At 46.7% G+C, this 26,301-nt stretch overlaps 1 protein-coding gene across 1 annotated transcript in view; it reads left to right on the top strand.

Moving 5' to 3' along the window:
• Window positions 1-3,015: 3,015 nt before the first annotated feature.
• The window catches only part of CCDC63 (coiled-coil domain containing 63), a 32,613-nt gene continuing 9,327 nt past the window's right edge, over window positions 3,016-26,301 (top strand). Inside the window, exons 1-8 of the mRNA XM_041728532.1 lie at window positions 3,016-3,024; window positions 3,416-3,579; window positions 6,591-6,774; window positions 14,325-14,444; window positions 18,084-18,286; window positions 19,091-19,263; window positions 20,969-21,189; window positions 26,010-26,084. Coding sequence (XP_041584466.1) covers window positions 3,016-3,024; window positions 3,416-3,579; window positions 6,591-6,774; window positions 14,325-14,444; window positions 18,084-18,286; window positions 19,091-19,263; window positions 20,969-21,189; window positions 26,010-26,084 — 1,149 coding nt within the window. The remainder of the gene's footprint in view (window positions 3,025-3,415; window positions 3,580-6,590; window positions 6,775-14,324; window positions 14,445-18,083; window positions 18,287-19,090; window positions 19,264-20,968; window positions 21,190-26,009; window positions 26,085-26,301) is intronic.

Below are 26,301 nucleotides of genomic sequence, written 5' to 3'. Positions count from 1 at the left end.
ACAGAGAGGCAGAGACATAGGCAGAGGGAGAAGCAGACTCCCTGCAGGGAGCCTGATGCCGGACTCAATCCCAGGACCCCAGGATCACACCCTGAGCAAAAGGCAGATGCTCAACCCCTGAGCCAGGCAGGTGTCCCCACATGCATGTTCTAAAACACTGATTGCTAAACAGGACTGAAGGCAGCTTGAACCTACCTGTGGGCCTCAAGTTTGAGGCCTGGGAATGAGAGGGTATTGAGCCAGGGCTATGATACAGGTGGGGCTCTGAAGGCCCAGCTGTGAGAATGGGGGTAAATCTCTCTGGAGGGAACAGAGTGGGCCCGGACCAGTGGGCACAGACAGGGAAAGGCCTATGTTGGCATCTGGAAGCTGAAGAGAACCAGGGGAGCCTGGCTCTGTGTGTGAGTGAATATCAGCAAAAAGGTGGGAAGTTGATGGTGCCTCCAGCTCCTAGGGAAAAACACTGGAATTTACACAACCAAATAACTCAAGGGCAAGATACACTGATACTTGACAATCCTGATTCACAGACAAGGTATATTCATCACTGTTATGTGCTAGGCACTGTGCTGAGAGCTTTATAAAAGTTTATGTTAAAAGGTGAGTGTGGGTATCCCCATTCTACAGATGAGGGGACTGAGGTTCAGAGAGGTAAAATCAGGCTATCAGTGAGTGTCTGGTTTACCTGAGCCCTGCTTTTAAAAAGGCGTATCACAGGTTCACTTAGGTTCAAAAAAGCCCTTGAACATAGAAAAAGCTCCTTGGCAATACGAAATTAGAGCTGCATAAAACTCCTGAGTAGAGTGATGCCTGGGTGGCTCAGCAGTTGAGCATCTGCCTTCAGCTCAGGGTGTGATCCCAGGATCTGGGATCGAATCCCACATTGGGTTCCTTGCACGGAGCCTGCTTCTCCCTCTCCCTGTGTTTCTGCCTCTCTCTGTGTGTCTCATGAATAAATAAAATCTTAAAAAAAATAAGAAACTCCTGAGTACAAAGATGTCCTTTGTCTAAACCTCATCAGTCAAATAAATCCCGCTACAGCCTTTACCCCCACCTTGAGATCTCTTATACACTGATCTTATTACATTATTGCTTTTAAGGAACATCCAGGCTTTTCCAGACTTCTTTGTCAGTCACTTCCTGCTGGATGCTGCCACCTATACTAGATCACACATCATTCTCTGAATACTCCTTTCGTCCACTTTCCTCTCAAACTTTGCCCAGGCAGTTCTCTCTACCCAAAATTCCTTCTCCACTTTTCTTCTCTGCTTGTTGAACTCCTATTCATGCTTCAAAACCCAAAATAAAACTCACCTCCTTTGTGGAGTCTTTTCCACTATTTCACCCTGGACAGAATTCATACCGCCTTGAAGGCTGACTTACCACTGAATTCAGTAAAATGTTTAGCACCCAGTAGGGGCTTAGTCTGTGTGCTAAATGGATCCAAACACCTTGGGCATGAGAACTCATTTAGTTAAAAGTGACAGAAGACTCCTCTCAGATTGTTTTAAGGGAATATGTTGATTCATGTAATTGGACATGACCCAGAGGTATATTCAACTTGGTTGAATTCAGGGGTTTGGATGGTATCACCAAGTTTCATTTCTCACCATTTTGTCTTCTCCATCTTAGCTTTTTTCTCAGGCTCCCTGCAGAGGCAAGATCGTTGCCAGCCACTCCCTACCTCATTCAGTAGGCTCCAGAGCAGCAGGACGCAAAGTCCCTCTCTTCTGAGTGCTCAAGCTTAAACCCCATTATTCATCCCACTGGGATGAGTCAGGGTCAAGCTCCCACCCCTGAACAGATCACACTGGGGTGGGGAGGATGGAGTGGGGGATATTACGCAGATTAGCTAGGGATCTGGCACTCTGGTTGGCCCTTCCAGAGTCATATGCTCCAATCTGATAGGGAGGCGCAGGGTCAGCCCCAGGGAACAAAAAATGATCAGGAGTGAAGGCAGAGGCAGTTTTCCAAAGCAAATCAAGGCATTGTTACCTGGAGATAGAGGAATGCCGCACACTCCTCAAGCCCTCACAATCAGTTATTACTCATAAACAGTATGAAACAACCTATGCGATACCGTATCATATTGACCTGCTTACTGAGCACTTACTATGTGCCAGGCTCAGTGAGGTGCCTGACGGCTTCCCAACCTGTGAGGTGTCTTCTAGAACTTCTCTTGTTTTCCAAAGGAGGAAAATGAGGCTCAGAGAACGGAAGTGACTTGCCCAAGGTTAGTAAGTGGAGGAGGAGGAATTTTTGCTGAGATCTGATGATTGACACAACCCATGCTTTAAACCACTGGACTGCAGGACCCCTCAGTGGTTGGCAAAGCTAGAAGTTTCTGCTTTAGGAATCTAGCCCGTGACGTCTGCAAGTCGGGGTGCAGTGGCTCTCATAACGCTCTGGGGTTTGTGGGGCTAACACAGGCATCCCCTCCTCTGAATATACAGGCCGGATGAAGTTCAAGTTATGATTTGATCAAAGTGCCTCTTGGTACCACTGGCTCTTGCTTTGAAAGGCAGGTGTGTGTTCTATCCTTAGCTGAAACTGAAGGTAGACTAATTGCATTTTAACCCCATCAGAGGACACATTGCCCTGAATGCCATTTGCCCCCTCTTCTCTGGGAACACGGGGGGGCAGGAGGGTAACTGACATGCCAGAACTATCTGCCTGGCTCCTAATAATAAATTGTGAGAGGAACAGGTTTCAGGCAACCATTGCTTATTAAAAAAAAAAAAAAAAAAAAGGCGGCTCTTCTCACACCCGGGCAGCCATCTGCTGTGTCCTCCACATGTGCCAAGTGGTGGGAGGAGGAAGTGACTGCAGGGGAGTGAGGGGGGAGAAGGTGCCTCTGGGTCCCACCCTGCCAGCGGGGGGGACGGGGTGGGGGCCTCACACATTTTCTTCCTTTTGCCGCTGTGGACAGGACATTGCAGAGAGAAGAGAGAGAGAGGAGCACTCACTGGCTTTGACCTCCCTGTCTGAGCATAGGGAAAGCACAATTCCTTCAAGATGCCGATGGTAGGTACTAGCTGCTGTGTCTGGAATGCTTGCGTGGGTCAGGCACTGTGCTAGCCGCTGTGCACACATCAGCTCATCTAATCCCGACAGCAAACCTATATGCATCCATTTAACAGATGAGAGACTGGAGGCTCAGAGACCTTAAGTGATTCACCCAAGACCACACAGAAAGGCTGCCTCTGCAGTATGCAATAATGAGGCCCCGGCCCCCTCTCTACCCCGACACCCCAGCAGGTTTTCCACGTAACAGATGAGCAGTTGACATCACCAAGGGTGGTCTCCCACCTGCAGCCCTGCCCCCACCCCTCCCACCCTCGGTCCTTGAGCTGCAACGTGAGCTTCTCTGGTCACCTAACCCGTGGCTCAGTGCCTCTCTCCGTCTCACCCAAAGAAGCACAGGAGAAAAAGCTCGGCAAGAATCCAGGAACTTTCGGAGAAGGTCAAAGAGCAGCGGGCTGAGGCTGAGCTTCGGAAGCTGAGGCCGCAGTTCAGGAAGAGGGTGGAAAGTCCGAAGTCCTTTAACTTCCGCTCCCAGCAGAAAATCTCAAACCAGCAGTAAGTGATGGTCAGAGTTCTGTACTGAGTGCAAGTGGGCAAAACTATGGATTTGGTTTCACGCTGTGGCCTCGGGGTGGGGACCCGATTCTGAACCCGATCTGGGTACCTAGGTGGGATAGCTTCGGGTAGCAGGGCGTCCGTGTTCTCAGAATCCAGGGTGTCCTCAGGACCCCAAGGGGCAGAGGACACCCATGTCTCAGGGAAGCGTCCAAATGAAAAATTCTGGTTGCTGTTTCTTTGCGTACTTGGGTTTTGTTCTTCCGTGTCCGCATCTCAGCGTGGGCTGGTGTGAGACGGCTGCCCCAGCTCGCGAGCCACCAAGGACCACACCGAGAATCCACTGGGAATCCGGTCCAAGCCCAAACTCCCAGGGAAGGGGGGATCTGATTGGCTCAGCTTGGGTCAGGTGTCCGCTCCTGGTCCAATCAGCTGTGGCCAGGGGGCGAGGTCTGGGCCATAAGCCACGGAAGGGCTCGGAGTGTGGAGCGCATGGTTCTAGCAACCCGGGTCGGGGAGTTCCCAGAGTAGGGGCAATCATCGGGCTGCGGCGGCCCCAAAAGATGTTTCCTGCTGTGCGTCCTTATGGGATCTGCAAGAGCAAATATTTGAAATGGGGTTGTCCTAGAAATTATGATGTGGATTGCTTCTTTAGACAATAGAACAACGTTCCCTGGGGTTGAATAAACAAATATCCTTAGATTCCCTCCAAGGGAATGTAATTCCTTAGCTGTATGCATAACGTTTATACGGGCAGAAACTACCCATTATTAGAAAGAAAATCTTCCACTGTTTGATGATGTGTGAAGTTCAAAGGATAGGGGAAGCAGGGTGGTTCAGATTTTCTATGGATTTAACTCACACCGACCTAGTTCGTTCGTTCGTATGGGATCTTTGTGGGAATTAGAAAAAGGCACCCTTTCCCAGGACACTTGACTGCCATCTGTTGGAAACATTGTCACTATGTAGGGATTTTGTTAGAACAAGGTGAAGCCTTAGGAAAGCGTAAATCAAGAAAATCAATGATTGTTTTTCAAGCGGATAGAGCTCCCGTGGGCAGTGCAGTCCACAGCCTGGACATCTGTGCCTGGCAGCCCTGATTCACAGCCTACCCCTGATGGACATCAGGAAAAACCTCCTTCCTGGTGGATCTCTGACAGTTTTTCTGGACTCTTACCCTTCATCCTACTTTTACCCCAGTCCATTTCATTTGGTTTCACTGTGATGGACCTGAAGGGGAGGAGGAAGGGAAAGCAGAGATCTGAGATTCTTCAAGTGAAACACCTGTAAATAGAGGCCAGGACTGAGTTGAGCTGAGTGAGATGCCCCGGGTGTAATAGTTAAGGAGTGCTTGTCCTATACCTGTTCCCTCCTGAGAGGGAAGGCCTCCTTAAATTTGGGGCCACCTCACTCCCAGTCCCAGCCTTGCCCATGAGACTACCTTTTGCTTTTACTGAGCCCTCTGAATACCCAAGTCTGGTGGACTGTTGGGCTCTTTTTCCTCTCCACCTTAACAAAGACCCTCCCCTCCCAAGACAGACTAAAGTGGGGGAGAAAGGTCCCAGTGGCCAGGGATAGAAGACAAGCTGCTCTAGAATTAGGGGTTCAGGGCAGCCCGGGTGGCTCAGCGGTTTAGCGCCGCCTGCAGCCCAGGGTGTGATCCTGGAGACCCGGGATCCAGTCCCACATCGGGCTCTCCGCATGGTCCCTGCTTCTCCCTCCGCCTGTGTCTCTGCCCCTCTCTCTCTCTCTGAATAAATAAAATATATATATATTTAAAAAAATAGAATTAGGGGTTCACTCCCACATGTGGCTATTTACATTTGTAGTTGATGAGATAACATTAAAATTTCAGTCCTTCAGTTACACTAGCCACATTTCAAGTGCTCAATAGCCTTGGTGCCTGGTGCATGCTACCGGACAATGCAGAGAACATTCTCATCATTACAGAAATTCTGTCAGACTTGTTGCTGCAAACCATGGCCAGTGGGCCATTCTAGTTAGCTGCCTGTTTTTGTAAATAAAGTTTTATTGGAGCATGGCCACCCCTATTTGTTTATGCATCTCCTGTGGTTACTTGTTGAATAGTTGCAGTAGAGACCATCTGGCCTGCAAAGCCTAAAAATACCCTTTTGACCCTTTATAGAAAAGAGTTTGGAGACCCCCACCCTAGAACATTTTCTGTTCTAGAGCAATGCTTCCAAAACTTGAATGTACATATGAGTTATTCAAGGATCTTGTTACAAAGCAGATTTGGATTCAATAGGTCCTGGGTTGGGGCCTGAGCTTCTGCATTTCTCCAAGCTTCCAAAGGATGTCAAGGCAGCTCGTTTGCAGACTGCACTGTGCTGCCCTATGGGGTGCCCAGACTTGGCCAGAAACTCAGCCTCTGTGCCATTTCCGGTTGTTCAATTGTTGTGTCATCACCCGAGCCATTTTCTCCCCTCAAAATCCCTGTTTGCCCACACTCCTTCTCTCCAAAGCAGGGAGAGGGGGAGAGAGGAGGAGACTCATGTCAGCCGATTTAATAAATCATTAGGACCCTGCGCAGAGACACTGGGGGAGGTTGGAGGTTACTGCGCATCTCTGTGTTGATGGGAAATTGAAAATGCCTGCCTGATGGGCTTGCCTCTCATTACCCGAGATAATTGGCTGTAAAGTCAAGTCTGGAAGGAAAGTCAGCAAAATCAGATGCCCATGAGCCGCTGGCAAAAGAGAGAATCTGGGCGCCCCCACCACGACTAGGTAATGGGTTTTGACAGGCACAGCTGCATATTGCTCCCTACGAAGAAAGGGCCGCCTGGAGAGGGGCAGGGCTGTGGCGTTGAAGCCGGTCAGAGTTCTAGACCTGGACCTGAGACCCGAGACCTGAGACCAGCCCCCGCCTGCCAGGGTGGGAAGTACCTGGCTGCGTCTCCTTTTGTCTCCTTTTCGCACTAAGGAGCCTGGAGCTTCAGAGCAAGGTAAACTCGGGGGTGCTTAGGGTTAATCACATGCTGCTTTCCCAACAGCAAAGAAATCAAGGCCCTGCAGGGAGAGCAGAATGAGGTCACTCTGCTTTCGAGTCTCAAGTCCTCAAAGAACTTGGCTCTGAATGAGAAAAACTATATGGAGCTGTGTTTCCTGCTGCAGATCAAGGAGTATGAGGCCCTGATTAAATCAATGAAAGTGCTGTTGGCCGAACTGAATGAGAAGGTGTGGTCTTTCCCTTAGAGGGTTAACCCAGCACTGAGCAAGGGGAGGAGGGGGTGGGGAGGAGAACGCAGAGGAGGGGGGGGAGGGGAATACCCATGATGCCTTAGGGTCAGATCTGACACCCCATACTCTGAAGGTGACTGGCATGCTCTGCAATCTTGTGACCCCTCCCCCCCCCAAGTGCTACTGGTCCGTTCCTCCATTGTGTTTTCCAGCACCTTCCCACCAAGAGTAAATTCTCAAACCCTTATTGTGCCAGTCAGGAGAGGTTAGGCTATGCTGTAGTAACACCACCGAGTGGCCCCTTCAACACAGTGGTTTAAAACGATAAATATTTCTTCCTTGTTCATGCTGTGTCCCTCATGGATTGGCTATGGGCTCTTAATATCTTCTCATCCTGGGGCCAGGCTGATGGGGTGTTTACCATCTTGAATATTGCCAGGTGTTGTGCAGAGACAGAGTTCTGGAAAGTCTCACACTGGCAATTGAATGCTGCAGCCTGGAAGTGGCATGTCACTTCTGCCCATGAGCCATAGGCTCAAAATAGTTTACCAAATCCATATGTACCCCAACTGCCCAACCACCACCAGTCAACTCTACTCATCCACAAAAAGGTTTGGGAAGTACACGGTATCCAGAAGGCAAAGAGCTAGAGACATTTGCTGCGCAGTGTTAATGGTCATATCCCTTACTATGGCTCGAAAGGCCCTCCATGTCTAACCCCTGCCTGCCCCTCCGTCTTCATCACATGTCATTCACCTTAACTCATCTTAACTCATCTCACCTAGCTGCAGACTTTTTTTTAAGACTTTATTTATTCATGAGAGACACAGAGAGAGGCAGAGACACAGGCAGAGGGAGAAGCAGGCTCCCTGCAAGGAGCGCAATGTGGGACTCGGTCCCAGGTCCTGCGATCACGCCCTGAGCCAAAGGCAGATGCTCAACTGCTGAGCCACCCAGGCATCCCTAGCTGCAGACTTTTTTTTTTCAAATGTGTGAAAACGGTTCTTACCTCAGAGCCTTTGGACATGTTCTGATCCCTGCTGCTTGTCCTTTATATCTTAGCCTAAATGTGACTTTCTCAGGGAGGCCTTTTCTTTTCTTCTTCTTTTTTTTTTTAAAGATTTTATTTATTCATGAGAGACACACAGAGAGAGAGGCAGAGATACAGGCAGAGGGAGAAGCAGGCTCCATGCAGGGAGCCCAATGTGGGACTCGATCCCGGATCTCCAGGATCAGGCCCTGGGCTGAAGGCAGATGCTCAACCACTGAGCCACCCAGGTGTCCCAGGGAGGTCTTTTCTATGCCCTTTCTCCTGTTGAAAGTATATCCCCTTGCGTTAATTAGCTTCCTTGACAAAAACAGATAGTACACTCCATGAGGTACTTTGAGATGAGTTGTGTTTGTTATTTTTTTATTTTTGTTTTTGTTTTTAGATTTTATTTATTTGAGACAAAGAGCATAAGCAGGGAGCAGGGCCAGAGAGAGAGAGAAAAAGAAGCAGACTCCCTGCTGAGCTCAGTCCCAGGACCCTGGGACCATGACCTGAGCCAAACGAAGATGCTTAACCAATTGGGCCACCCAGGCACCCCTGAGAAGAGTTTTATGAGGCACTGTTTACAAGGGTGTGAGCATAGAGTAGGGACATTGAAGCACTGTGGGGTTAGCCACCATGGGCAGGGCAGGCACTGTGGAACCTGAAGACAGGGAACAAGCCAAGGGGAATAAATACTCCAACCCCCGCTTCTCACTCATGGACCCCCAGTGCAAGGGACCCATTGCAGGCTCCTTCCAGGTCAGCGTCCCAGGGCACAGAGCAGGGAGGGTGGAGCAGAGTGGAGAATAACCTCAGGGGGCAAACAGGAGATCTCAGCACCACCACCCCTTAACTCCTTTTTTTTTAAAATTTTTTTTATTTTTTATTTTTTAAATTTTTTTTATTAATTTTTATTGGTGTTCAATTTACCAACATACAGAAAAACACCCAGTGCTCATCTCGTCAAGTGTCCACCTCAGTGCCCGTCACCCATTCCCCTCCAACACCCGCCCTCCTCCCCTTCCACCACCCCTAGTTGGTTTCCCCGAGTTAGGAGTCTTTATGTTCTGTCTCCCTTCCTGATATTTCCCAACATTTCTTTTCCCTTCCTTTATATTCCCTTTCACTATTATTTATATTCCCCAAATGAATGAGACCATATAATGTTTGTCCTTCTCCAACTGACTTACTTCACTCAGCATAATACCCTCCAGTTCCATCCACGTTGAAGCAAATGGTGGGTATTTGTTGTTTCTAATGGCTGAGGAATATTCCATTGTATACATAAACCACATCTTCTTTATCCATTCATCTTTCGATGGACACCGAGGCTCCTTCCACAGTTTGGCTATTGTGGCCATTGCTGATAGAAACATCGGGGTGCAGGTGTCCCGACGTTTCATTGCCTCTGAATCTTTGCACCCCTTAACTCCTTTATGACGCCCCACGGCACCTCCCTCATAGCACTTCTCATGGTAGTAATTATACTTTAACACAGGTGTCATCCGTCTAAAACCTGTCACCTCCAGGAGGGCAAGGACCATATTTTGTTTCATTCCCTACCCATCCCACGTCTATCTCAGTGCCTGGCACACAGTAGGTATGTGAAAGAATCTGGAGTCTCATTCCATCTTTCCTCTGCTCCAAACCCTTTAGTAATCTTCTATTGTTCTTTAGATAAGGGCCAAGCTCCCAGGGGTGGTTTGTTAACTTGGCTGCACTATGTGCCTCCAGCCCCTCCCACCTTCTCTCCTGCTCCTCCCCCCTCTGGTGTTCCATCCACACTGGCCACCTTCATGAGCCCACAGTGCTCTCTTGCTTGCAGGCCTTTGCACCTGCTGTTCCCTCCGCCTGGATTGCCCTTCCCCATCTTCTCTGCTTGAGGAGCTCCTATTTATCCTTCAGGTCTCAGCCCAAATGCTATTTCTGCCAGATGGTTATCCCTACATTTCCTCTCCAGATGCCCCTACTGTACGTTTCCAAAAAATCATGTATCTTTTCCCAGGACTGTGTTTCGTAGCTTGTTTCTAGTTCTAGATTATAAGTTGGTGTTGAAGGCAGGAACCATCATACTGTCTTGATTACCATCATGCCCTTGTTGTCTGGAACAGAGCAGGTGTTTAATAATCATTGATGAACAAACGAATGAATATACAAATGCACGAGGAAGGCAATAACAGTGAAGAAAGAGGAGAATTGGAGAAAAGATGGGGATGTGGGTCCTCAGAAACAACAGGAAAAGGCAGGTTCCTTGGGAATCCTCAAAAGAATATGGCACTGACTGCCCTGTACAAAAACCTTTTTCCTCAGTTCCACCCCAGGGCAGGTAGGTCCCAGAATCCCCTGCTGCTGTGCCCACCATACAACGTCCAGAGCTCCTTCCTTGCAAGTCACTGGAGGCAGGGACCTCACACTAGCCCTGCTTGGCCTCAAAAAGCCAATAAGCCTGTGCCTTCATGCTGAAGAGAGCACCTCAATAAGCAATCCATTCCTCTGTTGGCGCAGCCATGGCTGTGTCTCCCATCGGGCTGAGGCTTAATTACTCTCAGTGTCACAAAAGCAATGTCTGACATGAAGGTGCCAAAGGGAAAAGGAGGCTGAATTTAATCACAAGAGCCATGGGGAAGTGCTGACACATACCTGCCTTTGACAAGGAGCTGGATGGAGCCTGATGTGTCTCTCGGTCAACTCGGGCAGGGGCAGGCCTCCTGCAGTCCAGGCAGTACTGCGGTCTGGAGAGGCTGCCCTCCTGGGTATCGAAACAAGTTTGTGTTAAGGGTGCTGACTATGCATAGCACAAGAGCGGAACACCAAGTAGGACAGGGGTCTGACTCGACCTGAACCAAAGCCGAGCTGCTAGTATCACTCATAGACAGCATTCACGTGCCTTACAAGTTTGTGTGAGACCCGGCGGCTCCCTTGATGCCTGATGGTCTGAGCTGTCCTCTTTCTTGATGTACCAGTGAGGATATGTTGGGCTGCAAGTAATGCAATTCTTGCCTAGAAGTGGCTAGGAGAATAGGATTTTGTTTTTCTCACGTAATAAGATGTCTATCTGGAAAAAGGTCATCCTAGGGATGGTTTAGTAGCTCTGCAAGGTTGGGTTGGCCTTTTTCTCTCTGATCCTCTTGGTTGGCCACCTCTCATGGTCCCAAGATGGCTGCCGAAGCTTAGCTGGTATAGCTTCTCACATCATCACATTCAGAGATATGAAGAAGGGATGAGGGGCTTATTCTTACATGATCTCCTCTCCTGTGAGGGGGAGAATATTTCACAAAATGTCTCTAGCTGATTTTCCCTCATTGGCCAGGGCTAAGGCATATACCTACTTCTAGGCCAATCACTGGCAAACGGAAATGAGATTCTTATCATTGGTTTGGGATAGACCAGGGGCAGCAAACTGTAGTGTAAGGATCAAATCTGGTCTGTTTATGGTCCTTCAACAAAGAATGATTCTTACAGAGAAAACAGACTATCTCCTCCTAGGACACTTTTTTTTTTAGGATACGAGGAAACTTTTTCCAGAAGCTTCTCTAGCAATCACACCTTCTCAATTCAGAGGCCCCAACTGGTTTAGTCCAGCCCATCCCTGAATGAATAAATCATAGGCAGAGGGGCTAGAGTTACCATGTTTGGCTTGGATTAGTCTTCTTGGGTGAAATGGGTGTTGGGGTTCAACCACCCACCATGTCTACCACAGTTTCGGTTGTTGTTACCTCTTCCAGCACCTGGCTCTGGATCACTCTTCTGTCTTCTGCTTGGCACCTCTTGCTGCCTAAAACCATCTTTCATCAGTCTACTGTGGTCCCTTCAAGGCCTTAAAATGTGGATGTAGACCAAATTGGTGGTCTTTAGGACAGATGAAACCTGACAACATGAAGGCTTGGCCCATTGAGTGATTACATTTATTTTAATTAGTTAACATGTTCACAGTTGAGAGATTTCATGTAATAATGTAGATATCTGGCTTCTCTTAAAAAAAGACTGAGGGATGCCTGGGTGGCTCAGCAGTTGAGCATCTGCCTTTGGCCCAGGGCGCGATCCGGGAGACCCGGGATCGAATCCCACGTCGGGCTCCCTGCATGGAGCCTGCTTCTCCCTCTGCCTGTGTCTCTGCCTCTCTCTGTGTGTCTCTCATGAATAAATAAATAAAATCTTAAAAAAAAAAAAAAGGACTGAAAGATCTGGCAACATGGGGCCTGAATTTCCACAGGGCAACTGTATTTAAATAATGTTGTGGTGACACTACAGCTATTTATCCACTCTACTCCTTCCTCTCTAACAGAGACTCCTAAAGAGCTATGTTTCCCATCCTCCCTTGCAGCTAGAGGGGGACAATAAAATTTAAGGGGGAGTCTGTTGAGGGTGTCCGAGAAAGTTTTGCTTTCTAGATTAGATTCTACCCCTTTATCCATATTGCTTTTTCTACCTTCCTCCCTGGAATATGTCTGTGAAAGCTGGCACTATGGCAGCCATTTTTTGACCATCAGGGAAAGGCCAGGTGAATGACAGAGATCTTGTGTTTATTTCCTTGGGTTACTAGACTTTAAGCCAGCAATGTTTATGGAGAAAAAGATAAACCATAATTTTTTTTAAGCCATGAGGCATCTGGGCAGGTCAGTCAGTTAAGCATCCAACTCTTTTTTTAAAAAACATTTTTTTAAAGATTTATTTATTTATTCATGATAGACATAGAGAGAGAGAGAGAGAGAGAGAGAGAGAGGCAGAGACACAGGCAGAGGAATAAGCAGGCTCCACGCCAGGAGCCTGACGCAGGACTTGATCCCGGGACTCCAGGACCGCGCCCTGGGCCAAAGGCAGGCGCTAAACCTCTGAGCCACCCAGGGATCCCCAGCATCCAACTCTTGATTTCAGCCCAGGTCATGATCTCAGTGGGGGCTCTCTGCTCTTCTGGGAATATGCTTGAGGATTCTCTCTTTCCTTCTTCCCCTCTCCTTGCTTGTCCTCTCTCTAAAATAAATCTTTGAAAAATCTACAGTTTAGTTGCACTTTCTATAATTTGTAGTTGCATGATATCTATATACTCCACCATCTTGTATTATCTTATAATAGGCCCACATTACTCTTTTATGCCACCTGCTTGGCCATAGCTGGTAACCTCTAGTATAGATTTTTCTCTCAATGTCCCATGGTCATAGCTGAGACTGTACTATATAGACTTCCTGAAGGTTTGGAGATAACCAAAGAAACTAAATCTTAGGGATGCTAACACAGGACCCCAGATGAGATTGCTCCCAGAATTCATCAGCTCAAGCTCAGCATACGGATACTTTCCCCTCAGCTAGAAGCCAGCTTCCATGTAGCTGACAAACTGTATATTTCATTAAACCAAGCATTTAACCTGCCTCATGTAGAACTTCTCACTCTCATAACAGGAGCTGGGCTTTAGATTGTGAATTCAAGCTACCACTTCCAGGCAAACAGGGACATATCAAATTACTTAAAATGACGGTGTACCCACCCGTTATGCACCAGGGTTCCAAAAATAGTCTTAGAGATTAGTCTTAGCCCAAATCCTAAGAAAATAAAGTATCTCTGACACATTAGGACCTGGCACTCACCAAGATTTATGGGTACTTGTCTTCAGGTAATAGTTCTATATCTATAAACTTTTCTAGAACCTGCTAGGATTTAGCACTAGCTAGCTGCTTCTAGATGGGGCCAACTATTGGACAGGTAATATGGATGGATATCTGCCTGGAATGAATGACTTCATCCATACAGCAGGTTGGTTATGCACACTGTTGGCAGTGTGAAGAAATGGCATGATCTGCTGGTACTTGTATGAAAACTATAGAGTGAGCTCTGTGGGAAGGTGATGGCAGGGGTGGCAGGTATATTTGGGTTTGGAGAACTTGGCTGGAGCTACCAGCATAGAGAGAAACACCAAAATTCTTTCCTACCAACCATGGCAAGGGCGTATTTAACTTACTGGAAGTCAGAATCAATTACCTGGTGCATAAATTGCATGATGTGTTAGGAATGCTTTTGGCCACAGGTGATGTGATACCCAACCAAAAGAAGCTTGGGCCAAAAGGCGAGTGAAGGGATCCCTGGGTGGCGCAGCGGTTTGGCGCCTGCCTTTGGCCCAGGGCACGATCCTGGAGACCCAGGATCGAGTCCCACGTCGGGCTCCCGGTGCATGGAGCCTGCTTCTCCCTCTGCCTGTGTCTCTGCCTCTCTCTCTCTCTCATGTGTCCCTATCATAAAAAAAAAAAAAAAAGGTGAGTGAAATTCACCTGCAAAAACTCTAAATTGCCTCATTTTACCCCAAACTGCCTAAGATTAAGTTGAGTTGAGCATGTATTCAAGAGAGAAATTAGAATTCTATTTATAGGAAAAGAAAGAACGTCGCAGTTTTTATTTTAGCACACTTAAGTTAGTGAACTGTAGAATTTTTACCCATGTTCATTTAACACAGCTGGGGGTTTCTGTCTTCCTCTCTCTCTCTCTCTCTCTCTCTCTCTCTCTATCTCTCCTTTTCTTTTCCCAGATTGTTCAGATGGAAAAGAAAATTATAAACCAAAAACAGATCTTCGCAAAGATACAGGAAGCCAATAATCCCCGGAAACTGCAAAAACAGATCCATGTTTTGGAAACCCATTTGAATCTCGTACGTAAGGTGTTCTGTGCAGCTTTGCAAACAGCTCTGCCTTCCCTTGCTCAGAGTATAGAGTGATGTCTGTGGAGCCATTAACAGAACATAACAATCTTGTTGCTTGACTCAGGAGAAGGTGAACTAACACTGTTCACACAAGCCAGGCAGCCTTTTGGACTTACTGCCCACTCTGTTCCACCCACTCGGTTCCACCTACTCTGTTCCATCTACTTGGTTCATTGTTACCCAAGGTGCCTTTCTCCTTGCTCTGTGCACTTTATGCACCATGCTTTTGCCCCCACCCCATCCCAATCCCCCACCCTCCCCCCGGGGATGCCTATTTTTAGTGTCTTAACTTACAAACTCTTGCTCATTTTTAAGATACAGCTCAAATAGTGCCCTTCAGCAAGCAGAATTAGTTAGACCTTCTTTCTCCATTTCAATCTGCTCATGCCTCTATTAGACCTAGTGCTTTTTGGTTGTTGTTGATGATGTCTCTAGGAAATATTCAGCACAGACACACATAACTTGATAAAGAGAAAAGTGATGTTTCCTGATCACTTTCAATTTATAGTGACTTTTGCACTAAGCAGGATTCTCTAAATTGCAAACTGGGTTAAGCAAAAAAAGAGAATGGATTGGCCACAGAATTGAAAATTCTGGGGGCAAAGGTGGGGCCTTCAGGCATAGCTGGATCCAGGTGCTCCAAACGTGTCTTTAGGATACCTTCTCTGCCCATCTCTCCTTTGGATGGAAATTACTTCATTCTTGGACAGCCCCCAATGTGAACAAATACCAGCAGAAAAGGACTATCTCTTTCCTAAGAGTTCAACTGTAAGTCCTAGAGAGGGTTCCCATTGGGCCATCTTGGGTCAAGTGCCCATCCCTAACCCAATCACTGTGGGCAGATGAATGGAATAGATGGACTTGAGCCACATGACTGCCCTTGGATCATTCCCCCCACCCCCAAGTCAAGAGAGGACAGCCCTATCCAACAATATGGATCAAGAGCTGAGAAATGGTTCTCCTGGAAAAGCAAAAAGAAAGGAAGAAGGAATGCTGAGCACATGCAAACACATTCCAGTCTGATTTGTGAATTTACAGTCCTCACAACATAAGCCAAGAGAGGGGAAAGTGAATTAAATTGATTTGAAGGGAAGCCTGTCAGTGCCTCACTATTCAATGCTCTTAGCTTCCCCCAAAATCTGACCATGAGGTTTTAATCAGGCGTGGTTGAATTTAATTGGATCTGATCTCTGTCTCCCAGTAACCTGGAAGTGGACTGAGGGCAGGGCAATGCCTTTTTAATATCCATGCACAGTGATTTGTACCCATGCCTCAGAAGGCTTAGGATGTGTGTTAAAATGCAGATTCCTGCTTTTGAATCAAGACCTGTAATTCTCCAGATTCACTGGTTTTGAATCATAACCCATAAAGCTTAGACCCAGGCATTTGCACTATTATCCCAGTGAAACTGAAGGTCCCCTTGGTTAAAAATCATTACTGCTCAGCATAGTGTGAGGCTAGGAGTAGGTACTTAGCAAACATCTGTTGATTGATTGATTGATTGATTGAACACACGCATGATTCAATGATGATTTGTCTATAGAGGTCTGCTTTTTTTGTAATAGGTCTATTCAGAGTTGCTATTTCTTCCTGAGTCAATTCAGTAGTTTATTCCTTTCTAGGAATTTGTCCATTTCATCTAAGTTATCTTAATTTGTTGGTATGCAGTTGTTCTTAGTACCTTGCCTTATAATTATTTTTATTTATGTAAGGTCTATAGTAAAGTTCCCTCTCTCATTTCTGAGAGCTCTGCTCCTTTGCTTCTCAAACCTGTCCCCTTTTCCCTTCCTCCCCTGACCAAGTCTGCCTATGCCTTTTAGTAGATTTGATAGCTATCTCTAAAGGTTATTTCAGGGTCCCAGGATACCCCATAACCCTAAAGCCACCTTCACTTACTCAGTGGAGCCTGAGAGTCCTCCCATTTTTATCCCACAATGAGAAGATGGGTAGCATGTCGACCGTCCTGGAGTAAAATTCATACTAAAGTGCAAATGACTGATAACCAGTATCTTCTTAAGGGTAAGTAGAAGACACAGAAAGAATGTGAATGAGAATGATTCTGTTCCTGGATTTCCTTCCCTTGTATGGTGGCTACTGACATATCCTACAGAGGAACCTAGGGAGGGCCAGGACTAGCCTGAGGCAAGTGAAGAACCCAGTGTGCAAAATTTAGGGGGCACTCACCGTCAAGCTCATGGAAATGCAGGGTTGACCCTGGGAGAGTGAATACCTTCTTAAATTTTGCATCCTGGTGGTCTCCCTTGCCTTCCTCCTACTTAGCCTTGTAGAAACCTAAAATTTCTTAGAACCTGCTTTGAAAACCTCTGATCAAATCTACTTTATATTTATTAGGAATATTTTCTATAATTGTTTCTTTTCAGTGTTTATGGGAGCACTTTGTATAAAAAACTTCTTTATTAAGATAAATTTATTAAGACTTGCAGAAAAATGGAGGGAATAAATAATGATCACCCACATACCTATCATTTAGATTTAATAATTGTTAACATTTTACTATATTTGTTTTACCCTTCTTCCCCCTGAAGTATTTTAAGGTAAATTACAGACATCACAATATTTCACCCCTAAATACTTCTATTTGCATCTCTAAAGATCAAATGTTTCATAGCCACGAAACTACATCACACCTTACAAAATTAATACTATTTCCTTAACATTGCCCACGCTAAAATTTCTCTGGCTGGCTCCAAAATATCTTTCAAAGTTGGGGCCAATCAAGGTTCACCTGATCGTTAGGTCACTTAAATTTCTTTAGTCGACAGCAGTGGTTCTCAAGCAGAGATGATTTTGACCCCAAAGGGACATTGTTTCCAAAAAGAGACATTTTTGCTTGTCACAGCTGGGTTAGGGGCTGTGCTACTGGCATTCAGTGGGTAAGAGTAGAGATGCTTCTTTTTTTTTTTTTTTAAGATTTTATTTATTTATTCATGAGAGAGAGAGAGAGAGAGGCAGAGACACAGGCAGAGGGAGAAGCAGGCTCCCATGCAGGGAGCCCAATATGGGACTCAATCCTGGGACTCAATCCTGGGACTCCAGGATCACTCCCCTAGCCAAAGGCAGATGCTCAACCACTGAGCCACTGAGGCGTCCCAGATGCTTCTTTAATACCACAAAACACAGAATAACTCTCCACCTCAAAGAATCATCTAGCCCAGAACAGTGTGGAGAAGCCCTGCTCTACAACATCCCCATCCCAACTTTTCCAGATATCCACTTACTGAGGAATCTGGCTCAGCTGTCCCATAGAAAGTTCTGCCTTCTGGATTCTGTTGATTGTTTCCTCATGGTGTCATTTACCTTCTCCCCCTCTCCCCTGTCATTGCTGAAAACTGGAAGTTAGATATAAAAAGCAGCTGAGAAATTTAAAATCAGGAGTGGGACAGAAACTTGCCTAAGACCATTTAGCCATTTAGTGGCCAACTCAAGCCCTTCACCCAGTGCTTCAACCACTGTGTTGTAGACCTGTGGCCGGAGGTGGGGAAAGATCTTCCCACCCTCCGGCTGCCTTCTGGAAGTCTGTCTCGTGCCCGGAGGGAGCTCGGTTTTGAAGCACAGCCCCGCCCACAGGTCACCGTGCACTTTGATAAGAAGCTGACCGCCAATGCCAAGCTCCGGAGGGAGATTGAGGACCTGCGTTATGAGAAGGCTGCTTATGACAATGCTTATCAGAAGCTCCAGCGACTGCTGGAGCGACAGAAGCTCTGCTTGCTGATGCAAAAGAAAACCAGGAATGTGGCCATCGAGCAGTCTGCCCAGGCCAATGAGCAGAGGTGGGCTGGGGGGAGACCCTAGGGGCAGGGACGTCTCTTCGCTTCCTGCTGAGCACCTCTGCCCCCCGGCTTAGGTATTGAGGGATCTTAAATCATCATCATAACTCTGAGCACTGACTGCTTGCCAAGCATGATGCTGGGGGCCCTGGGTATTATTTCAACCCTCACAACTGCCCCTGGGGTCGTTATCCCTATTATATTACAGACCAGGATCTGAAGGCTTAGAGATGCTGAAATACTTAAGCTGACACCGAGGTAAATGGTGGATGTGGTAGGGCTGAGATTCAAACCTCTCTGCTGTGTCATCTCCTCTGGGTGCCTCTGCCTTTAGTCCTGGGGGGTCTCAGTCTGGGTCATCTCCTGGCCTCATACTCACAGGGGCAAGAGGCATATAGTTGGGCTGTGAAGAGCATAGGTTTGGGATTCAGAGAGATCGGAGTTTGAATCCTGGTTCCATTGCTATTATATCATTGTAGGTCCGCTTCAGGGGTTGGGGGTAGTGAGGATTAAATATATATAAATGTATATAAGGACCGGCCACGCAACAGTAACCGACTAGTGGTGGTGATGATGGTGATGGTGGTGAAGTTGGGGGTGATGACCATAACAGAAAAATCGTTTCCTGGGGGTAATCTTAGAGCTGGCAGTTCCCGTCATTTAGGTAAGAAGGGCTGTCCCTCCACTCCCAGAAGCCTCCCTGATATAAAGAAGTGATGGTCACTGGCAGCAGGTCCCTCTGGCCTGGTAGGGGGAGGGGAGGGAGGGAGCCTTGGGACACTCAGACCCCGCCCCTGCCTCGCTCAGGCTGGAGGCCGTGGCTCGCTTGAAGGACCGCCAGCAGAAGGACATTGCTCAGTACAACCTGGAGATCCGAGAGCTGGAGCGTGTCTATGCCCACGAGACCAAGCTCAAATCCTTCTTGCTGATCAAGCTGAATGATCGTCTGGAGTTCGAGGAGCAGGCCAAAAAGGAGGAAGGTATGCTCTGCAGGCACTTTCCCTCTCCCTCTCAACTGAGGGGGTCCCAGTCCTTCTGGAGTAGGGTTGCCAAAGTTAGCAAATAACATTGCAAGATGTCTCATTAAATTCAAATCTTAGGAAAATGGTGAAGAAATTTTTAAATGAAATAAAAAGTTATTTGTTGGCTATCTACAATTAGGACATAATTATACTTGAAAAAATATATTGTTTGTCTGAAATTCAAATTTAACCGAGCGTCCTGTATTTTATCTGCCAACCCCCAACCTCTTACTCTGAGGTTTTCCTTCCGTTATTTTAGGGGGAGGAAACTTGGGTATCCACCCCCGGGTTTGGTGATTTGCTAGGAGGAGTCACAAGATACAGCAGATAGTTACCTCTGTGGCCAGGCCTAAGTCAGGACACAAAGCACACTCAAGCATAGAGGAAACCAGGCACAAGCTTCCAGAGTCTTCTCCCAGGGCAGTCACACAGAACATGCTAATTCCCCCAGCATCTCACTGTGACACCTATGAAGGGTTATCTCCTAGGGGATCTCATCACAGCCTCTGTGCCCCAAGATCTTACTGGGGGCTGGTCACATAGGTGTCCTCTCCCTCGTGCGTACCATAATTCTAGCCTCCCGGAAGAACAGCGGGTGTTCAGCATAAACTACACACTCACACACAAACACACACCATCTGCACAGCCTAGGTGCAACGAGCCACTCCCAGCATTTAAGGACAATTTGATATTTGTGTAGAGAACTGTTTACCATTTAAGTGCCCAGGTGCACACTTGATGGGATGAGCACTGGGTGTTATTACACTATATGTTGGCAAATTGAATTTAAATTAAAAAAAAAAAAAGTGCCCAGGTACAGCCACTGGCCGACCTTGCAAGAAGAGCCCTTTCTGAGGAGAACAGTGTCAGTGCTGTTATTTTTTCACTCTCTCAAACAGATTGAAAAATCTGAGCTCTTCAAAGAGCCCCGGGGCAGCTGCATTTGTTCTTTGTTCTTTTGGCATCTCCTGTCTCTTCCTGCCTTTTTCATTTGGGACTGTGTTGCAAAAAAGTGTGTGTTTGGGAGAAACTCCACGTCTCACTCTCTAAAATAACACGTAAAGGAGTCACACGGCCAGAATGTGCATAGGAAAATCTAGGAAGATCTTTGTGGTGGCCATTTGGAGGCTAAATCGGAGATGAGACTGAGTTCAGGAAAGGTGGAGCTGTTGCAGGCATCAGCCTGGAGAGAACAAAACTTGGAGAATTTTCTTGGTTCTAGTTCCTTGAATTTGCCAAGGTCTGAGCCTACCAACAGGATTCCCTTGACCTTCACCCTGCTCAAATGCCACCTCCTTTGAGAGGCCTTCCTTGGCCACCCAGCTCCCCCTGGCCACCACCTGATGCTCCTCCATCACTGAGCCACGGTGATCATGTATTTCTTCTTCTGTTTACGTGGATATCTCCTTCTCTCCTTCTGTCTGATTCCTCCGACGGGGCCGGGATTTTGTGTCTGCAGAGCCCAGCCCAGTGTCTGGCACATAGTAGATGCTCAGTTAGGTAGCTGTGAAGGGACTCAGGAGTAAAGCTCTTGCGCCCTCTCCTGGAAGAATCTAGCCTCCTCCCTAGGGTGTGATAACATCACTGCCCAGCTCTCTCCCTACCTGGCACTGCTCTGACTGGCTTCCTTTCAGACTCACGGTTGCCAGCTTCTCCTTTCTAGCTCTCAAGGCAAAGAAGCACAGGAAGACGGGCAAGGGTGAGAATTTCGAGAGCTACGAGGTGGCCCACCTCCGGCTGCTGAAGTTGACCAAAGATGGGAACCTGAATCAGCTCATTGATGACTTTCTGGCCAAAGAGGAGAAGAACTTTGCTCGGTTCACGTATGTCACGGAGCTCAACAATGACATGGAGACCATGCACAAGAAGACCCAGAGAATCCAGGTCAGGGCAGCTCTCCTTTCCTAGGCCTGGGACCGGCACACTCTCACAGCAGCCTTTCTCAAAGTGGGTCCCCCAAAACACTCCTTGAGATGCTCTATAGAGTGTGCCTCAAGGTCTCATTGGTTTGGGAAACACTATTTTCTTTCAGGGCTCCCCCCACCTACATTTTAACCTTTCTGAAATTGATAACTGTTTTCCAGTTGATGCAGACACATAATGTGGTCCCATTCCCACCCCCCCCCATGGTGACATTTATAATCCATGGCATGTTCTATAATCAAGGGTTCAGTAAACTGTACCCATGGCCAGATACAGCCTGTGGTCCGTTTTTGTACAGGCCATGAGCTAAGAATGGTTTTTACATTTTTAAAGGGCTATAAGGAAAAAAAAAAAAAGGATAGATAATATGTGGCCTGCAATGCCTAAAATATCTACTATCTGGCCCTTTGCCTTAAGAGCCTGCTGACCCCTATTAATCAACAGCTTCACAGAATTGAGGAGAGATTGTCAATCCATCTTGAAGAGAATTGATGTGCTTAGCATAGTAAAGGCTCTGACAAGTCCTGCAGTAAAGAAATCTATTTACTTTTTTGTTAAGCCTGTAAGTTCCCAAACTTAATTGGCTCCTTGGGCTACTTACTTCCCAAACACACATAAACAGCCTTTGGAATTGTCTGCATAACATAGAATCTAAATTCCTTGGTGTGACACTCCGCCTCTTTGAAAATTTGGCTTTAACCTGCCTTGACAAGTTCAGTTCCCCTCATGACCCCAAAGGTGCCCTCCTCAGCTATCCTGTGCATTTCCCTCTGCTGAGTCTTCCCTTATGCCATTTTCTCTCCCACCTCCTGCTTTGCTTCTGATGAAATACTGCTCATTGGTCCTGACCCTGAACAGAGGTCACCACCACTGGGAATTCATCATTCCTCCCTCTGAGGTCTTTGTGCTGTTTGTATGTTGAAGGGAGCCACTTAATTTTGCAATGTGACTGCTTCCTGAATATGGAGCAGGTGCGCTGGCCATGAGCAAGTGACTAGTAGCTGGAATATAGATAAAAACATTGTAGCTTACCAGTGATGAGTTCATTTTTATGAGGATTCGGACAAATATAGCTAGCAAACTTGTGATTTAATGGATATCATTACTTAGGGTGATAAATCATAGTAACAGCAAACAAATAATGATACACATAATAAAATGAACACAATTTGGCTGATTTCAGGAAAACGATTAATAGACATTCATAGGTAGTGATAGATAATACAGGCGGTATGTGAACATGATGGGAATGAAGGTGGTGGTATCAGTGGTCAGAGGAAACAGATGGCATGCCCCAAGAGGGTGAATCAAGGTGAGGTTTTTTTTTTTAAAGGGATTATTTACAAAGGTTTAAGGAAATTATAAGGAGAGAGTGCAGGAGCAGCATGGGAGGACTCCAGAGCAGGTGAGGGAGCTGTTTTTGGAATCAGGATGAGGTGTGTGGAGGAAGATGTGTCTGTGTCTCTCCTGAAGGGATTGTGGCCAAGCTAGTGACCTTCCCAGGTGGTGAGGGGCTGGTGGGCAAGTACCCCCAACCTCTTTCCAACCACTAATCTCCAGCTGGTGCATCCCATTGTCAGGGAACAACCCAAGCCAGGAGACAAGGGAGCCCAGAGCCCTAGCTCCTGGGGTCTGAGGCAGAGGGCGTGGAAGTGGGGCAAGTGGATTTGTGGGGAAAATGGAGAATATCCAGCTCAGTGTGTCGTGGGGGTAAGGTGGGAGGGATGAACTTGAACAACCCTCTGTCTCCCTTCTGGAAAGTGATTTTTCCAGGGGACTGCAATACCCAAGAGTGTATTCCCTCTGCTTTCCCAGTGCCCAGGCTGCCCGCACACAATAGGAGGCACCAGGAAATGGCTCTGAAACCATAACTGACCTTGATCTTGCCATTGACCACGATGATAGTGTCCTTTTGTCCTTTGACCATGCAGACTGTCTCTGTCAGGAAGGTGTATCTGATGACAGATGGCCACTCCTGTCCGGGCCTCACTCTCCACATCTATAGAATGACACACTAGGATGAGAGCAGTAGTTTCCAAACTCTTGTAAAACAAAACAAAACAAAACAAAAAAAAACTACAGAACATTTTCATTTAAACACAGGTTGTAAGGAAACACAGTATAGAAAACAGGTAAAACGGAGCAGTTTGGGGTGAAAGGGGTGGGAATTGGGAGGAGGGGCTGGAGGGGTTGCCTGGACCCTTACCTTTTTGTCTTTTTGTGGAACTTCTGCTCAAAACTATGGTTCAGGTAAGAAAAATGCATAAATCCATTGGGATTCAAAGAACTGACTTCACCCTTCTGGAGGACACCGGGGTCAGAGGTTGTAACTGGTTGAATCCTGCTCTCATTTCTCTTTTGCTTAGTCTCCCCTATCCCCCAAATTTAGAAATTATTAGTTGCCAACATTTAAAAATCAGGATATTCCACATGAAAACCTGGATTTCTGGTTTCTTTTGGAAAATCTGATCTGACGACTATGGCCCACCGCCCTGCTCTTAGCTGAAGGCTGCTGGCCCTCATCCACCCACACCAGCGGGGTCCGATCTGCACCCTGGAGGGCCTTTGAGGTTTCTGTCTCCGACGTAGGCGCTTCGCCACTGCCCTCAGGTGGCCACCCTGCAGCATTGCATGGAAAGGTTTTGGACGCAGACATCCGAAGGCCTGAAAGCTTAAGGATGGAAGGATGGATGGATGGTTCATTTGGGACCGGGGAAGTGGACAGGAGTCTGATTCCCATTTTCTAGGAGACAGCACCTTAATAGTCCCAGTGGGATGGCAGGGACAGACCATAGCAGAGGCATGTGAGGATGCTAGTTGGAAACTGAACCGATCAAGAAATGGTTACTAAACAAAATTGCCCTTCATCTTTCCCGTTACGTGATGGTACCGCCTCTCTAGGCTACACAGCCTGTCTCTGACCTTAGCAGGAGGGTGTCTGATGAAGCATAGGCAGGTCCATGATCTCCCTGGGCTTCAGGCTCCCTGTTTGTAGAATGAGGTTTGGACCAGAACAGTAGCCTCTGAGTTTTTCTTTGAAGTTACAGAACTGTGCCTTTTGAGGCTTAACAGAGCTGCAAATGCCTGCTGAATAAGTCCTGAAAACACTCGTTTCTAGTGAAAATGCTTAATATTTAAAAAATCTTAGAAGGATATGCTCATTATAGAAAATTTGGAAACTACCTAAGGATTAAGTTTTTAAAATCACCTATTATCTCATTCCTTAGAGATAATCATTGTTGATATTTTGATCTATTTCCTTCTGATTTCTTTTTTTGGGGGGTGATGCTTTTAAAACTTAACATAGTCATTACCATATAGTTATATAGGGACTTACATATTCTGATTTTTTAAAAAGTTCTTTTGGTTTTGTTTATCAAGCAGGTATTATTGAGCACCTACTATGTGCCATGCACTATTCTAGACACTGATTATGAGACAGAGTACAAAATGACGAAAAGTTCTGCCCTCATGGACAGAACTTCTGTTCTGGTAGAAAGAAACAAACAATTAGCAGTAAGCCTAATAAATACATAAATTATAGAGTATATTAGAAAGTGAGAAATGGTGTAGATAAGAAAGATGAAATATAGAAATATAGAAGGTCTGAAGTCAAGAGAGGGCACGGGAACTTGAGAAGCTAAGATTTGAGCAGATTTGTAGGTGAGGGAATAAGCTATGTAGGTCTCTGGGAGGTTAATGTTCCAGGCAGAAAACAGCAAGTACAAAGGTCTTGAGGCAGGAAAAGTGCCCATTTATAGTCCTGGGATCATTCTAGGCTGTTTTTAAACTCTCCCTCCCCGCAAATTCATCATACACCTCCCAACATCTTCTATGTTCCTTTTATGGCTTCTGGAGACTCTGAATGCTCTGTAGCAGAATCATAAGATACTTAAAATGCAGATTCCCCAAGTGCTATCCCATAACTTACAAACCCAGATTCTCTGAGAATAGGCTAGGAATCTGCATTTTTAACCATATTTTTACTTAAAACCCATTCCTCTCATGATATGAATGTACCATCATTGATTTAACTGGTCCACTATCAGTGGACATTTCGGTTGTGTCTACCTGGGGGCGATTATAAGCAATAACATGACAGATAGCCTTGAGCAGCCACTTTGCCCACTTGTCCTACTGTTTCCTTGGGATAGGTTCCTAGAGATGAAATTACTCAAAGACTAGCCTTTTCTATTTGTTCTATCCCCAGGGTTTCTCAAGTCTGGTCCCTGGGTAAACGGGAGCAGCAGCTTTTGGGAAATTTTGAGAAGCGCACATTCTCGGGCCCCACCCAGACCTACTGGACCAGAACCTCTGGGAGAGGGGCCCAGCAATCTGTGTTTCACAAACCTCTAGATGATTCTGATTCATGCTAGAGTTGATAAACCCTGCTCCAGGGGCACGTGGGTGGTGCAGACGGTTAAGTATCTGACTGTTAATTTTGGCTCAGGTCCTGATCTCAGGGTCTTGGGACTGAAACCCATGTTGGGCTCCGTGCTCAGGGAGGAGTCTGTTTGGGATTCTCTCTCTCTCTCCCTCCCTCTCGCCCTCTCCCCCATTGCCCCTCCTCTCTCTCCCTCTCTCAAATAAAAATAAATGAAGCTTTTAAAAAACCCTAAACATCAGAAAGATCCTCCATGGGCATAAGGGGGGCCCAGGGACTCAGAGGCTCCTTGAAACAGATCATTTAAATCCTCATCATCTCCTCAAGGCACAGGCTTAGTTTTAGGTATGGTGGGGAGTACCCACTTTTCCTTATGGTCTGGTTCTCTCATGTGCAGGATGAGATCATCTTCCTGCGATCCCAGCAGAAATCATCCCATGATGACAACCGCTCCGCCCTGAAACAGTTGGAGGTAAGACCAGGGTTGGGAGAGACATGGGAGTCTTTGTCAGGCGGCCTGTCTGGTGGTTCTCAGGAGGAGTACAATATCTGTCCTATGAGACTCCCCTGGCTTGGCTTGTGTCTCGGCATGTCCTGAGCCTTTGTCTCAGGCCACCTCTGTTACAGATATTTGCTGTAGAATTTTGTCCCTATAATCTCTATGTCCCTTTTAAAGACTCCCTGACTTC

This window comes from Vulpes lagopus, chromosome 14 (genome assembly GCF_018345385.1).
Source record: "Vulpes lagopus strain Blue_001 chromosome 14, ASM1834538v1, whole genome shotgun sequence".
NCBI classification, from domain to species: Eukaryota; Metazoa; Chordata; class Mammalia; order Carnivora; family Canidae; genus Vulpes; species Vulpes lagopus.
Note: the sequence above shows the minus strand (reverse complement) of the source record. Positions and strands in the feature narration are given on the sequence as shown.